General features: G+C 45.0%; 1 protein-coding gene across 2 annotated transcripts in view; it reads right to left on the bottom strand.

Moving 5' to 3' along the window:
• Nucleotides 1–16,217, bottom strand: part of RNF130 (ring finger protein 130) — a 253,531-nt gene extending 237,314 nt beyond the window's left edge. For both annotated transcript variants that reach the window (XR_013215887.1, XM_077266307.1), the window contains exon 1: nt 15,208–16,217. Coding sequence is in view for 1 of the 2 variants with exons in the window: in XM_077266307.1 (XP_077122422.1) it covers nt 15,208–15,445 (238 nt within the window). In the remaining variant the exon portion in view is untranslated. The remainder of the gene's footprint in view (nt 1–15,207) is intronic.
• Between the last annotated feature and the right edge of the window lie 207 nt (nt 16,218–16,424).

Genomic DNA, 16,424 nt, shown 5'->3' on the forward strand with positions numbered 1-16,424 from the left:
CTGTGAGTGGGGATGGGGGCATATATTGTGGGGGGGGATTTACTGTGAGTGGGGATGGGGGCATATATTGTGGGGGGGGGGATTTACTGTGAGTGGGGATGGGGGCATATATTGTGGGGGGGGATTTACTGTGAGTGGGGATGGGGGCATATATTGGGGGGATTTACTGTGAGTGGGGATGGGGGCATACATTGTGGGGGGGATTTCATGTGAGTGGGGATAGTGGGATATATTATTGGATTGGGGATATTTAATATGAGTGGAGATGGGGGGATTTATTGTGGGGGGAAATTTAATGTGAGTGGAGATGGGGTATTTATTGTGTGTGGGGGGAGATTTGTCATGGGGATGGGGGGATTTAATGTGTGGGGGAGATCTGAGGACACAAAATGAAGAGCAAAGGGGGAGATGGTGGGGCATATATGAGGAAACAGTATGGGGGATGGGTGCAGACAGCTTGGGGTCAAACGGGGGAATGTATGCGGACACAGTATGAGTAGCGATGTGAAAAACGTATGTGGACAGAGTACGGGGAGTGAGGGTGTTGGGATGTGTGCATGCGTAGCATGGGGGACAGTGTAAGGGCACAGCCAGGAGGGGACAGTATACAAAGGAGGGGGAGTGTGATGAGAGAGTACAGTATAAATACTGGGCCCTATAGGGGGGACACAGTGTGAGAGGTCAGTGTGAAGAGGGGTCCGGTATAGAAAGGGGAGGTCAGTGTGAAGAGCAAGTACCATAAGACAGACAGTGTGGGGGTCATATTTTATGCAGACAATATAGTGAGGGGAAATTTTTTATTCAGGAGCATTATAATGACACTTGTATCTTTAAGGGCGTCATGTGGAGATTTTCTGCAAAAGAGCGGAGAAGATGGAAGTCTGCAGAGACGGCTGTGGATGAGAAAACTCAACATGGGGAGAACGGCTCCAGAGGAGACGTCATCTATCAGGTACCTGGATGTAAATGTTATTTGTGATACTAACTCTCATGTTTTTATTTATGTTAGGAGCATTAAAGGGGATGTCCAGGTTTGTGATGAGTCTGCAGTCATTCTTTGTGACTGCAGACTTCTGACTTCTCACAGTGCGCCCTGCACACTGTCAGGATTCTCTGGTGCTGGCGATTTACATACATGCGGTCACGTGCTGACTAGACATGTGTGGCCTCACTCTATGAAAATGAACTGAGTGAGGCCGGGCACGTCTAGTCGGAATGTGGTCAGAAGTATACAAATCACATGCTTGTGCTGACATGACTGTCCACCGGCAAGGGAGAATCCTAAAAGTGTGCAGTGCATGCGTTGTGAGAATTCAGAAGCGTGCGATGTCAGGATTCAGCTCCGCAGGTTCCAGTCGTCGACACATGGAAACTTCACTCATATGCGATTTTCATACTCATGGTCCTGTGACAACGAGCTTCTCTTCTGCTTCTCTCAGTTTTTCACTGAACATTGGGAGCTTAAGGGAGAGGAGCTCGTCGGTACATGACTAAGTGTGAAAATCGCATACGTTCTGGGGGGGCGCCAAACTCGGGAACAGCCCCGGGCGGCAAAAGCTCTAGCTACGCCCCTGATTAGACTAGAGCACTTGACACATCTTCCTCCGTTTCTGGATTGAAAATGATCCCTCTATCTGTAGCGTAGGGGGAAATCTTGCCGATTACTGGGGGTCTGACCTCTGGTACCCCCAACGACACATGGAACCCTGAGAACAGGGTCTTTATAGAGCATGAATAGAGCGGAGGAGCACATGCTCATTCAAAGTCTATGGGTACAGCACTCAGTCCCGTTGACAATGAATTGAGTAGAAGCAGAGCTATTCAAGATGGAGAACGACAGTGCCTAATTGTCGAGACCGTTGGGGGACCAACCGCAGTGATGTGACATTCTATAGATTGCTGGGGGTCTTGTGGTAGGATCCTTAGCAAGATATACCCAAACCTATGAATATTTTGTCATTTTGGGAAAAAAATGTAATTCAGGATGTTACTTAAAGGGAAAATAACTAATAGGGTCAAAATAGAAGGTATACTAAGCGAATACCTTAAGGGGGTTGTCCAGGCTTAGGATATTGATGATCCTTTGTTAGGTTTTAGAAAGAGAAGAGTAAAATTTTCCTTGAATACCATGCTAATGAAGCATCTCTTATGGACCCTGCATGCCCTGAATAGTCTGAAAAATGACTTATACACCTTAATGACTAATTGGACTTGGAAGCTGAAGAGTAAGAATTAACTGATGTCCTACAAAACAATATCACACCAGTGGAGGAAGCCGACATATGGACAGTTGTTAGCAACTAAACGGCTGCCCACTCTCCCCAGTCCCACAAGCTCGCTGCCTCGGGGTAATCCTTGACGCTGATCTCTCCTTCAAACCACATATCCAAGCCCTTTCCACTTCCTGCCGACTTCAACTCAAAAATATTTCACGAATCCGTACATTCCTCAACCAAGAATCTGCAAAAACCCTAGTCCATGACCTCATCATCTCTCGCCTTGACTACTGCAACCTCTTGCTCTGTGGCCTCCCCTCTAACACTCTCGCACCCCTCCAATCTATTCTAAACTCTGCTGCCCAACTAATCCACCTGTCCCCCCCGCTATTCCTCGGCCTCTCCCCTCTGTCAGTCCCTTCACTGGCTCCCCATTGCCCAGAGACTTCACTACAAAACCCTAACCATGACGTACAAAGCCATCCACAACCTCTCTCCTCCATACATCTGTGATCTCGTCTCCCGGTACTTTGCTGCATGCAACCTCCGATCCTCACAAGATCTACTTCTCTACTCCCCTCTTATCTCCTCTTCCCACAATCGTATACAAGATTTCTCTCGCGCATCACCCCTACTCTGGAACCCTCTACCACAACACATCAGACTCTCGCCTACCATCGAAACCTTCAAAAAGAGCCTGAAGACCCACCTCTTCCGACAAGCCTACAACGTGCAGTAACCACCGATCAACCAAACCGCTGCATGACCAGCTCTAGCCTCACCTACTGTATTCTCACCCATCCCTTGTAGATTGTGAGCCTTCGCGGGCAGGGTCCTCTCTCCTCCTGTACCAGTTATGACTTGTATTGTTTAAGATTATTGTACTTGTTTTTATTATGTATATCCCTCCTCCCATGTAAAGCGCCATGGAATAAATGGCACTATAACAATAAATAATAATAATAATAATAATAATAATAATAATAATAATAGTCATTGTGGAGGCCAGTGACCTGGAGTCACACAGAAGTCACCAATTATTTTCTAGTCATGGCTGCTTGCCTCATTGAAGTGCCTAAAAAAAAATTCCCTTTCCCCTATCAAATTGCCACAGTGTGTCCCCACTAAAAAGCTCTGCCCCAGGTCAGAATCATATCATAACTGCCGCACATCAGCTGGGTGTCCAAGATAAGAGTTAGAAATAAGGAAGCTAAGTAACTCTTTAATGGCACATCAACATTTAGAAGCTGTGTCAAACAGAAGTGGGGAAAAACATATTGGGACTAACTTCAATGCCAATGTGAGTCTAGCCTTACCTAGGCACGGTAGTGGCCCCGATGGGCAGCTCTACGGGAGAATACTAAAGATGGCGCAAATCAATTAGCAGGACCTGGTCCATTGGCCATGTCAATAACTTGTAGGATATTGAATGGGAGTGGTGAGAACCACCTCCAGACCTTCACAGCATTTATTTAAATTAGCCAGCCTGGCGCGACGTTATCATTGTGGCGTGATACACGTGATGTTGCACCAGGCCGGCTAACCAAATGAAGAGCCGCAGACACTAGGAGGTCGTTCTAAGGGCTCCCATCTAGTGGTTAGAGACTATGGATTGGGTCCTGCGACTATTAACACCATCTCTAGAGAATACATCTGTAATATGCCATGTGTTGTCATTAGAGAAGACTGGATAATTTTGGGCAATCCTTGTCTACAGTCTCTGGCCGAGGACTAGAGCAGCACCAAACCTCAAAATTTCCAGGCACGGACTTCGACTAGCCAGCTTGGCGTGACATCGTAGGTGACATCTTGCCAACCCAGCTTGGGATCTTAGAGGGTAAGGAAAATTCGTACAGATCCTGTCCACGACCAGAAATTACTGACCTGGACTGTGGAGCAAAATTGCGCGAAGCGATGAGCTCATCTCTAATTGTCACATAACCTTCCCCCCTCTGATCATCTAGTGTATATGGCCATGTCACAATTTCTCCAAATTGCTGGCGAAAGAAGCCAAGAGCCAATTGCGCATTTATAGGCACGTACCCTTAGGTTCAGACAAGGGGAACAACGTTATTTTACTTTAGCCACTTAGTCGGCTATAGAGTGAAAACTAATCTGGATACAAATCTGGTTTACATTTGTGGTTGTCAGGAAAAAAAAATACTTCATAGCGCAGTTGATGCAATAGCTGAACACAAACATTTGCAAGAGAAACATTCCGGAAGAGCCGAGCAATTACTGAAACACAAATGTTACACAACCCTGGACAATGCTGTCACATTTCGAACTGCTCAGAACAAGTTTAGACATGTGACTTCCTCTCTGTACAAACTAAACCGCTTAGTTACCGTCCCTTGATTCGAGGATCATGTACATTTTTTCCTCCTGGCATCTACCCAGAATAAGAGGAGGACATAACATGGAGGCTCTGCAGGAACTGCCAAGAACCAGTTCTTGGAGATGGGTTATAAAAATGTTTATGTGCCTGACATTTCTAGAATTTCTGGAGGAACTCAAACTTCAAGTAGAAGCGGAAAATGTCTGTTTTACAAATTAAATACAGTTTATATATCATACACATTTTCTTCTAAAGAAAAAGCCTGGATTTTCGACTTTGGTCAACAGACCAGTGCATTTACTTCAAAATGTTCAATACAAAAGACTTGTGAATGTATCTTGTGCCACTAATTAGGGGATCGAAAGTCCACATTCCATGAGAAAAGCAACGATATCTCAAGAGTCTGCGCCTTAAAGCTGTGATATTTAGAAAAGATTTACCGTATTCCATTGAGTACACAATGCAGATTAACGGTACATTCAGAGGGGTTGGATTTGCTATGGAATATTTTCGGCAGCAAACATGCACAAAAAAAAAAAAAATAAAATAAAAAACAAACCCAAGGCTATATAGACACAGCATCTTTTAAACTGAAGCAAATTGAACAAGCTTTTTCAAGCAGAAGACCCTTCATGAGTTTTTTTTTTTCTGAAGCATCTTGTGTTCCTTTTTTCAATTGTTTCCTAAAAATGTTTCGGACGGTTTTAGTCACCGGTGGTTTCCACCTGAAAAAGACAATGTGTGAACGTGGCCTAAAACACTAGGATTTTATTGCAGTTTATAGTGCCTGAATTCACTCAGCAAATCTATTTCCCTTTGCAAATTTACAAAGAAAACCAGCAGCATATCAATCTTGATAGAGGTCAATTCTTCTGAAAAATAGTAGCACACCCCTTTAAAATATGGAATAATGAGATTTTTTGCATTATATTAAGAATTTGTAACTGTGCCAGTCCTAATGTGTGTACTGAACCTTGCTGCATACTCACATTGTGGAAAAAGCTACTCATAGGTCTGCAAGGGCTAAAATGTCCGAAAAGTAAGGCAGTCAGGCTCAATCCGGCAAATTTTGAAAAAAACTGGATCCGGCGAAAGATGCCGGATCCAGTTTTTTCACATGGACTTGTATTAGCGCCGGATGACTTTACGTTTCAAAATGTCGTTTCCGGCATCTGGAAACAATGTACACAGTAACGTTTTTTGTCTCCAGCGAAAAAGCCGGAAGCGCGTGTCTGACGGCAAAAACTTGATGTGTGAAAGTAGCCTAAGAGCTGATTTTTATATACTTTTAAATGCTGAACTCAATAAAAATATCGAAAAAATTACACTATCTTCATAGGCTTTTTCTGGCACCATACTTCGACCCATTTGAGTGACCTTTGGTGGATGATTTTGGTCTCATTAGATTGGTTAGAAATTAGTGGACGCTGTGCTATGATTGGCTACCGAGATCTCAATATGCGCCTCCAGCGGCCATTTTCATGAAGCCCACAGCCAGGAAATCAATGGGCAGAGTAGTGACTCTGCTCACAGTCGCATTTTCTGGAAGCCCAGGGCCTGCAGTCTCATACCCCCTGACATACTACCCTCCTTCCAGCCTGGGGCAGCAACCCACTCCTGCCACCGCCGGCTCCCACAGCATCGACCCTGCCTCCTGTGAACCCCGCTCCACCATCGCCGCTCCCCCCCGGTAAGCTACCATAAATTCTGACTATAAGACTTATTACCATTTTATTTAAAAAAAAAAAATCCTATTTTCCTCCCAAAAATTTGGGGTGAGTCTTATGGTCCAGTGCGTCTTATAGTCCACAAAATACCGTAAGTCCATCGTGGAGAACATGCTAAAACATTGCAAAACTTTGGGTTGTCTGAGGAATTTGAAGCTACATTTTTTTTACATTCCCATTTGGACTCCTTTCCTGAAAATCTTGGTGCTGTTAGAAAACAGCAAAGAGAAATATTTCATCAGGATATCAAGGAGATGGAACGGCGATACCAAGGTAGATGGAACGTGACCATAATGGGGACTACTGCTGGATGCTTCACAGAGAAGATCTGCAGGCCTTCTCGAAGAGAAAAAGTATCAAGAGAAGCTTTGAAGAGAAAAAAAAAAGGCGCAAGAATTTCCAATAAAGTTGAGAGAATGTTCAATACATTTTTATATATAATATTCTGTACATTTTTCGCTACAATAAAAAAAAATGTCTTGTTCATCTCGCTTGTAAGTAATGTCACGTGTGCTTTGTGCCAAATCCATATGTGATGGTTAAAAATAGAAGTGGTTTTCGAAATCAGGGCGTAAGAAAACCTAAGAATCAGTCATTGAATTGGGAAAAATTTTCATAAACCCAAATTTAATTTTGCATACCTGTGTAATAAAATGATTGTGACTTTCTGAAAAGGACTAATGTTACTCCACGCATTTCGCAACTGCACATTTCAAATCCTGGAGAAGGTGGTGTTCTCGTTTAAGTCTACAAGCTTTTTTGCCGAGAAATTTTTATTTCCTTTCCCTTGGGTATTAAAAATCTCACAGGTCTGTGTTTTCAGCAGCCGAAGCAAAGACTTAACACTTATAACGATAGTGAAAAATGTATTCAGCTGCTGATATAGTTTACACAAGGTGAACAGTTACTGGGGTTCTCTGGGACTTTTGCCTATCCTTAGGTTAGGTCATCAATGTCATTGGTGGGAGTACGACACCCAGTACCCCCCATCGATTAGCTATTCAACTCCTCAGTTATAGAGCTGCGCTGCACAGCACAGGTCTGTTGATGAAATAGTGGCTGCGGTACTCTATAGTTGCTGGAGCTATGCAGCCTGGCCGACCCCAACACCGGGAACAGCTGATCGGCATGGAGGGTGGTGCCAGGTGTCCCACCATGAATCAGATCCTGGCTAGATGATGGCCAGGTATATTTTTCTCTGAAACGCCACGTCGTTGCAGAGAAAATATGATTAGAAGATCCAGGCATAGACCATAACCGGAGAAGAGACTAATCCAATGCCGCTCTTGGCCGGCTATTCCCAGCGCCGCTGCAGGTGATTCACAGGTCTCCAAGTACGCACAAGGAAGACGTCAAACGGGCGCAGCGTTGAACTAGTCTCTTCTCCGGCTATGATCATTGTCCTGATCTCCTAGCTAGATTTCCTATGAAAAGTGGGAATGTTTCAGAGAAGAAGACACTGCAATCATGCAGCCAGGCTCTGAATCATGCGGCCTGTGGTTTGCACAGCATGAATCAGATGACAGGTTCCCTTTAATGCTGAATATTTTTTAATCACAAGGTTTTTGCACCTTGCAAAACATAAGCAAAATTTTCCTAATGACTAATTTTACCCTTCATATTTTTGTCTGTTTCTAAATCTAGGACCCATTTTATGGGTTATTTAAAGAACACAAAGTTAAAGTCTACGTAAACCCGTCACACATTTTTCATTGGTCATTACTTTCCTGAACAAAGTTAAGTAACTTTCTTCATAGTCTTTATTAAAAATGTTCTACCATTTTTTTTTTGGGAGAAGACCTTTAGGTAGTCGAGCACTTTGAAGAAAAGTTACAAATCCATCAGTGGTCCTGCACCTGGCTCTGACAGTACAGTCTTCTCCTCTACCTCCTCTTCTCTCAGTTTTAGAGATTGCAGCAGGGACACAGCAGCAGTGTGGGGAGAGGGGGAAAGTATCCACAGTTTAAGGGATGGCAGACAAAATAGGCTATAGAACAGGAGGAAGGCATACTATAGAATTAAAGCTGTGCATACACAGTATATGAGCTAATCCAGCAGCACCCCGGATACAACAGACCTCACATCCAGCCTATATTACTGGGAGAGACGATCCCAAATGAGAAAAATCTGAAACGTGAATCAAGCTGCAAACTACATATCCAGGGGAATGAATGAAGATTATAGATTGAAAGTGCGATAATATTAATATAGATTTCTAAACTAGTAAAATAATTAAAAAAAGAATACACCCTAACAGAAGTCTTCAGCACTAGCACTACGCCTGCAGCAGACAAAGCAAAACTCCTCGGGGAATTAAAATACAAATTATTGGCAAACATTTGTGTAGGGCCGTAATAAATGACAAATTTAAAAGCATTTTATTTCTTCACATTACAAGTGATTCAGTAGTCCGGTCTCAGTTTCCTGATCCACTTCTAATGGGCAGGAACGCCGCGCTCTGGCACCAGCCGTCTAGACTAAGTCAGCAGATACCGGAGTGACCTTGCACCGAGGAATCTGTCAATAAATGGTGTCCTGGATGTTAGAATGAAGGGTAACAACAAGGAATTGTGTGGAGCATATATATATATATATATATATATATATATATATATATATATTTATTTATATATAATGCGTTGTGAATTTATGACCATGAGAAAATCCATTATAGAGCCCTACAAGTGCGAGATTCATGTAAATATTGCAAGAATGTGCAGATTTTATTATTTAAAAGAAACCTATTTAGAAGATGGTATCCTATGGAGAAAACATCTGATATGGGTATATTAGACTTTAAAACCCTTCTCTAAAGTTCCTCTGTTCTTCTGAATAAAAACATAATATGAAGCTATTTTGCAAATAATCCTATTAAAAATGTCTTGTTGATTTGTGTCTACAGTTCCTATGCTGATCTATATGTTTCCATGGTAACAGACTACAAACAAGCTAACTGTTGCCTGATCTTGCAGTCATATTCCATTCTACCAGTCTTTATCGCAGCAAAAAGTTGGACAGGGGTATGGAGTAGGACTGCTGAGATGTAATCTATCCCTATGGAGGCAGCTATAGACACAAAACAGTTCAATTTTTATTTTATCATGCGGAACGTGATTTTTTTTGTCTTTTTACAAAGCATTTATTAAGTTTATTCACAGAAAATCCCAAAGTATATCTGACCCCATGATGTCCCTGCGAATCTGCCTCCAGAACTTATTATATGGACAGGGAAAGTTACCAGTGTGAGTCATGTAATGACTGACAGTCCACTTTCCTGATCTACATGTCTCACTCCGGTAACTTTTCCTGTCATTTATAAGCAGCTCTGGAGGCAGATTCTCAGGGTCATTTTGGAGGTTGGATCCTACTGACAGATCCCCTATTAACACTTTCTAATGTATTGAATAAAGAGAAATACAAGGAATTACAATAGGTGCAACTGTCTAATATATCTAGGAAATTCGGCTTTAGGGTGCAATCACACATAGGGGGAAGGCTGCAGGTCATCTATCGGGATTTGCGGGAGGAATATCTGCAGTGTATTACAACAGCAACAAAGTTGCTAAAGATTCATCTGACATACTGTAGCTAATGAAAACCATCTTGGTTGAACACAGTTTGACAAGACTATTTGACAGGGAGTTTGATGGAAATTGAGCGCCAAATGCAATGAGAGACCGCATCCAAGGCCATATATAAATGTACCTTAATGATACAGCACCCAGGGCTGATCGCGCAAGCTGCGTCTTACTGCGTGTCCAAATCACTGTCAAAGGCTACAAGTTTTGAAACCAAATCATATTGCAAAACATGTATGTGTGCGCTCATCCTGACATTTTCTTCTGCAGAGCTCGACAAATAAGATGCGAGGATTTAAAGAGAATCTGTCACCAGGACATTTGTAAATCCAAATACTATTCCAGAGGTATGGGCCTTTTTATTTAGTTCTCATTTTGATAGTCTTTATCAAGGGGCATGCCTCACAGGATCCTCTGGGGCGTGGCTCACAGGATCCTCTGGGGCGTGTCTTAATCTGCTGTGCTTACAGACTCCACAGCCCTGAATTATCAGTACATACATTTTGTCCTTTAGAAGGATAAAATAGCTTTCTTAGGCTACGTTCACATTTGCGGTCGGCGCCGCAGCGTCGCCGCATGCGTCATGCGCCCCTATATTTAACATGGGGGCGCATGGACATGCGTCGCACTTGCGTTTTGCGCCGCATGCGTCCCTGCGGCGCCCGCGTCCGGGCGCAGAGGACGCAGCAAGTTGCATTTTTGCTGCGTCCAAAATCAATGAAAAAAAGGACGCATGCAGCGCAAAACGCAGCGTTGTGCATGCGTTTTTGTTTGCGTTGTGCGTTGCGGCGCCGACGCTGCGGCGCACAACGCAAATGTGAACGTAGCCTTAGGTATCAAAAGGTCATATATTATTGGTGGGTGGCTTAAAAGTACGGACCCCGCCAATAGCACAAATTATTCAAACTGACAAGGACTCTAGTGTGGGGGATTCCATCGCTCTTATTGACTTCAAAGTCGGTCAGGTCATGCAACATTTTGAAAACCAGTTGTTTGGACCAACTCCCACATTACTAATGTGTCTGTCAAGCCTGAAAATACTGTAATCACAGATTATGTCCCCAAGCAGACTAACATGCTGAGACAATACTCTGAAGCATCCGCAGTCACGTTCAGGTCATCTTATATGATGGGTACAGTTTTTACTACATTTTTTCCATAATAGAAAATTAAATCTTTCCTTTTCCCATATTGAAGTTGTTGCAATCACAGCTTAGGCCACGTTCACACTTCTGTTTAGGTATTCGGTTTTGAGGAACCGACAAATGGAACGATGTCAAAAGAGAATCCGTTGCATAAATGACGCAAACAGAAACTGATGGACCGCACTAATTATTACGGGGTCCGCATGGGTTCTGCTATTATTACTTATTTATATAGCACCATTGATTCCATGGTGCTGTACATGAGAAGGGGTTACATACAAATTTCAGATATCACTTACAGTAAGCAAACTAACAATTACAGACTGATACAGAGGGGCGAGGACCCTGCCCTTGCGGGCTTACATTCTAGAGGATGGTGGGGAAGGAGACAATAGGTTGGGGGTTGCAGGAGCTCCGGTGTTGGTGAGGTGGTAGCTTCGGTAGTGGTGAGGAGGCAGCAGGGTCAGTGCAGGCTGTAGGCTTTCCTGAAGAGGTGGGTTTTCAGGTTCCGTCTGAAGGATCCGAATGTGGTTGATAGTCGGACGTGTTGGGGCAAAGAATTCCAGAGGATGGGGGCTATTCGGGAGAAGTCTTGGAGGTGGCTGGGTGAGGAGAGAATAAGTGTGGCGGCAAAAAGGAGGTCTTGGGAGGACCGGAGATTACGTGAGGGAAGATATCGGGAGATTAGTTCAGAGATATATGGGGGAGACAGGTTATGGATGGCTTTGTAGGTCAGTATTAGTAATCTGAACTGGATACGCTGAGCGAATGGGAGCCAGTGAAGAGATTTGCAGAGGGGGGAAGCGGAGGAGTAGTGAGGAGAGAGATGAATTAGTTGGGCAGCAGAGTTAAGAATGGTCTGGAGAGGTGCAAGAGTGTTAGCAGGGAGGCCACAGAAGAGGATGTTGCAGTAGTCAAGGTGGGAGACGATGAGGGCATGCACAAGCATTTTAGTAGATTGACGGTTGAGGAAAGGACGGATTCTGGAGATATTTTTGAGCTTGAGGCAACAGGTGGAAAGAGCTTGGATGTGCAGTTTGAAGGACAGGGCAGAGTCAAGGGTTACTCCGAGGCAGCGGACTTCCGGTACGGGGCAAAGCGTGATGTCGTTAATTGCGATAGATAGGTCAGGTATGTTAGATCTATGAGATGGAGGAAAGATGAGCCCAGATTTGTCCACATTGAGTTTGAGGAAGCGAGAGGAGAAGGAGGAGGATATGGCTGATAGACACTCCGGTATTCTGGATAGCAGAGAGGTGACGTCTGGGCCAGAAAGGTAGATCTGAGTGTCATCAGCATAAAGGTGGTACTGGAATCCATGAGACTTTATGAGTTGTCCCAGGCCAAGTGTATAGATTGAGAAGATTAGGGGTCCTAAAACAGAGCCTTGGGGGACTCCAACAGAGAGAGGGTGGGATGAGGAGGTAAGTGTGGGAGTGGGAGACGCTGAATGTGCGGTTGGAAAGGTATGAGGAGATCCAGGATAGGGCAAGGTCTTTGATTCCAAAGGAGGAGAGGATCTGTAGTAGGAGGCAGTGGTCAACTGTGTCGAAAGCAGAGGACAGGTCTAGAAGGAGGAGTACAAAGTATTGTCCGTTAGCTTTGGATGCAAGTAGGTCATTAGATGAGAGGTGGGAGGAAAGTTCAACGTGGACGTGCTGCTCCAGGAGTTTGGAAGCGAATGGGAGCAGCGATATTGGGCGATAGCAGGACATAGCTGTTGGATCGAGGGTTGGCTTTTTAAGGATAGGCGTGATTGTGGCATGTTTGAAAGCAGAAGGGAAGGTGCCAGAAGTTAGTGACAGGTTGAAGAGGTGGGTTAGGGATGGGATAAGAGTGGTGGTGAGATTGGAGAGGGGGTGGGATGGGGTCCAGCGCACAGGTGGTGAGGTGCGATTTGGAGAGGAGACAATTAAGCCCCCCTTCAGTGATGTTGGATAGGGAGGTTATGGGGTTTGGGCATTGGTCTGGTATACAAAGGGGTTGTGGTGGTTGAACAATGAAGACTTGCCTTGTTTGGTCGATCTTATTCAAGTGTGTGGCAAAGTCCTCAGCAGAGATGAGGGAGGTTGGAGGGGGCAGTGGGGGGCGGAGGAGGGAGCTAAAGGTTTTGAATAACTGTTTGGGGTTGTGGGATAGGGAAGATACGAGGGTTGTGAAATAGGCCTGTTTAGCAGAGGTGAGAGCAGATTTAAAAGCAAGTGTTGCCTGTTTGAATGCAGTGAAGTCATTTTGCGAATGTGTTTTCTTCCAATGCTGCTCTGCAACCCTGGACACTTGCCGGAGCTTTTTAGTGGTGTTATTGTGCCAGGGTTGTCTATTGATACGTCGCACTCTGCCATGAACGAGAGGGGAGATCGTGTCAATAGCTGATGCAAGAGTGGCATTGTAGAAAGCAGTGGCACTGTCTGTGTCGTGGAGTGAGGATATGGATGCCAGTGATAGGATAGAGTCAGAGAGTGTGTGGGCATCTAGGTGTGCAAGGTTTCTGCGAGGGTGCGCATGTTGGTGGACATGGGTGACCGGTGAGGAGGCAGGGATGAGAAGGTGAGCAGATGGTGGTCGGATAGAGGGAGAGGGGAGGTGGTGAAGTTAGAGAGCAGAGACGGTTGAAGACCAGGTCTTCTGCTATTTGTCTATTTTTAAAACGGAAGAAATACAGCATAGTGAAGAACTTTTTCTTTTGTTCTAATAGACACATAACGAAACCCACGCAGACCCTGTTATAATCAATGGCGCCGCTCTGCTTCAACTTGCAGCGGATCTGTTTTTGACACTATTCCGTTTGCCTGTTCCTCTACCTGAGGCTCAGAGTTAGCAGCATTGGGCAATGAAGCGTGTCAGGTCGGGCCAGGGTGTCTGCCATGTTGATTGTATAAAAGACATTTTTTGAGACAGAATCTGCAACAAATATTCTCCTCTATAAGAAAGTCCTAATGGCGCATTCAACCAGAAAAACCCCTTGAAAGGAAGATTTAAACCCCAATCTGCCACCAATCTATCCAGAAGGATAACTATGGCGCTGATATGTAATATGGCTGATGCAGCATAAAGCAAAAAAAGAAGTAATATGAAAATCATCTGCATAAAGTCACCTGGGCGTTGCCATTAGCCTCAAGAGTCAGGCGTTCTCCTCCTTGGCCTCTGAGATCCATCAAACCTCCCAGTGAAGTGCGCTGTATTCTCCACCGCTTCCCCTATTCATGCGCCAGCATTAGCGGCACCAGCATGGCGCATAGATCGGACACCTCTTTTCAGTGTGCCCGCCAATAAAGGTTTAAGGATCGGCTCAGGATCTCAGAGGTCAAGGAGCAACAACTCAGATCAAGATAAAAGGTCAGTGTTGGACTTCTGACCAAGGCCGCATTCACCCATCCATGTGTGACCAAGTGAGAAAAACGGAACGACTTTATGCGCAGTTGTTATCGCAGATGCCTCCATTTTTTTCATGTTTTTTTTTTTCATTCACTGACTCAACAATGTATCATTGAAAAACAGATGAAACTTGGATGGAACTCTGAAGAGCAAAGTTGACCTTCCATGTTCCATCCGTTTTACACGGATCCCCATTGACTTTAGTGGACAAGTCCGATCTGGGAAATCGGATCAGAATAGGGGTCTTGTGGATTTCGCTCTTGGATCTGTGATTTAAATGGGATGTGTGAATATAATCAACTCTGTGGGTCTGATCCAAAAATCCGGACAGCAGTAGGACACGTCACAGATGTGAATGTGGCCCAACAGCAGGTGACTCTTTGAAGCAAATCTACATATGGATACCTTATTACCGTGCTGAACACTAGGTTAGTAGCGATTTTAGGGGGTCATATCGCACTTGGCGAGTTCCACTCCAGAAGCCAAAAAGTTACATGAAGGTGGCAAATCTGGCCACAATCTCATGTAAAATACACCTGTACAAACCTACCGAGGACAAGGTAGGCTTGAAGGCTTGCAATCTATGACTATTGGGCTGTCAATATAAACATTTGGACTTCTTGGTATTGTTTATATAGCACCAATCAGGGGCGCAACTATAGGGGGTATAGGGGCTGGCACTGGAGCTTCGGGTGCCCAAAGGGACCCTTTAATCCGCAAACTATTAAAGGTGCATTATGGTTGGAAGTTACGCCAAGATATTCTGCAGCGAGGTTCACCAAGACGTTACATCCACCCCAATCGTCCAGAATAATGGAACATAAATACCTCCTTGGATGTTGACAGGTGTCACTATGATCCCTTTTGCTTCTGTAACAGGGGAGTCCAGCCCGTATCGCCCAGTGTCCAGCACCGATTTGCTGCCAGGCTCTTGCGCCGTTACATTCACAATGGCATTGTAAAATTCCACATTGGTGGTCTCGGACGCGCCACGGACCACCGAACATGGCAATAGGACTAGTAGAGGCAAACAGTTCAGATACTGCATCGATCGCCTTGGAATCATTTTCTTTCCTTTCAAACAATCCTTTGGTTTTTAAAAAAAAGTGCAAAAAATGCAAAACTATCAGTGAGGACCCTCAATTTACAATTTATTCCCAGGGGCTGGCGCGTTACATCATTAAGGTGCAAAACAATTAATAGTTTTTTTTGGGGAAAAAAATAATAAAAATAATCCAAGGGTTAGGAAGCTTAATGTTGGCACAGGTCACTTAGAGAAGGAGCAGCTTTGCGGAAATGTAGACAGATAGGCTCTTACTTGGAGCAGAGCATGCAGTCATAATCCGATTATTGGGCACAGCACCAGCACAGAGAGGTGCCCTCTGACATAGCGCTCTCCAAGGTGGTGGCTCTCATCTCCGTCCGGGCAATGAAGGGTTACAGCTGCGATCAGCCACCAGGGGCACAGGACATTGTCTGCAGAGGGGGCTTCTATGCAGCAGGCTCTCAGGGGCACATCCTAGGACCTGCTGCCAGGGTGTCACCCCGGTCCCTGCAGCGGGCACCCAGCACAGTGTGGCAGCAGGCTCCTGTCTCCCCCAGGCAGCTGGACTGCAGCTGTTAACAGAGAAGCGGCGCAGAACTTTTCCTCCTCTCCTATAACGCGCTGTCACCGCTGGGATGATGTCAGGTTGCCCGCAGCGATAACGCAGCACCGGAACCTGCTCGCTGGAGGCGACACAGACGTAATGCAGGGCGGCGCAGTGACACAGCACACGGACACCTCCACCACTGCTGCCGCTGCCGCCGCCGGCGCAAGCAGTCTGAGGGCAGGAGGCGTGGCTAGACAGAGAGGAAAGAGCTTAGACCCTCCCCGTCACGTGACCGCCCTATCCAGCTTTGCGCGCTGTCCGCGCATGCGTAATAGTAGAAGGAATAAAGTTTTGTTATTGTAATTTTTTACCTGTGTACGTACGCACCCACCAACCCGCGTAGCCACCCACCTACCTGTGTATCCATCCACCAACCTGTGTACGCACCCACCA

The sequence above is a fragment of the Ranitomeya variabilis genome, chromosome 5, assembly GCF_051348905.1.
Source record: "Ranitomeya variabilis isolate aRanVar5 chromosome 5, aRanVar5.hap1, whole genome shotgun sequence".
Classification (NCBI taxonomy): domain Eukaryota; kingdom Metazoa; phylum Chordata; class Amphibia; order Anura; family Dendrobatidae; genus Ranitomeya; species Ranitomeya variabilis.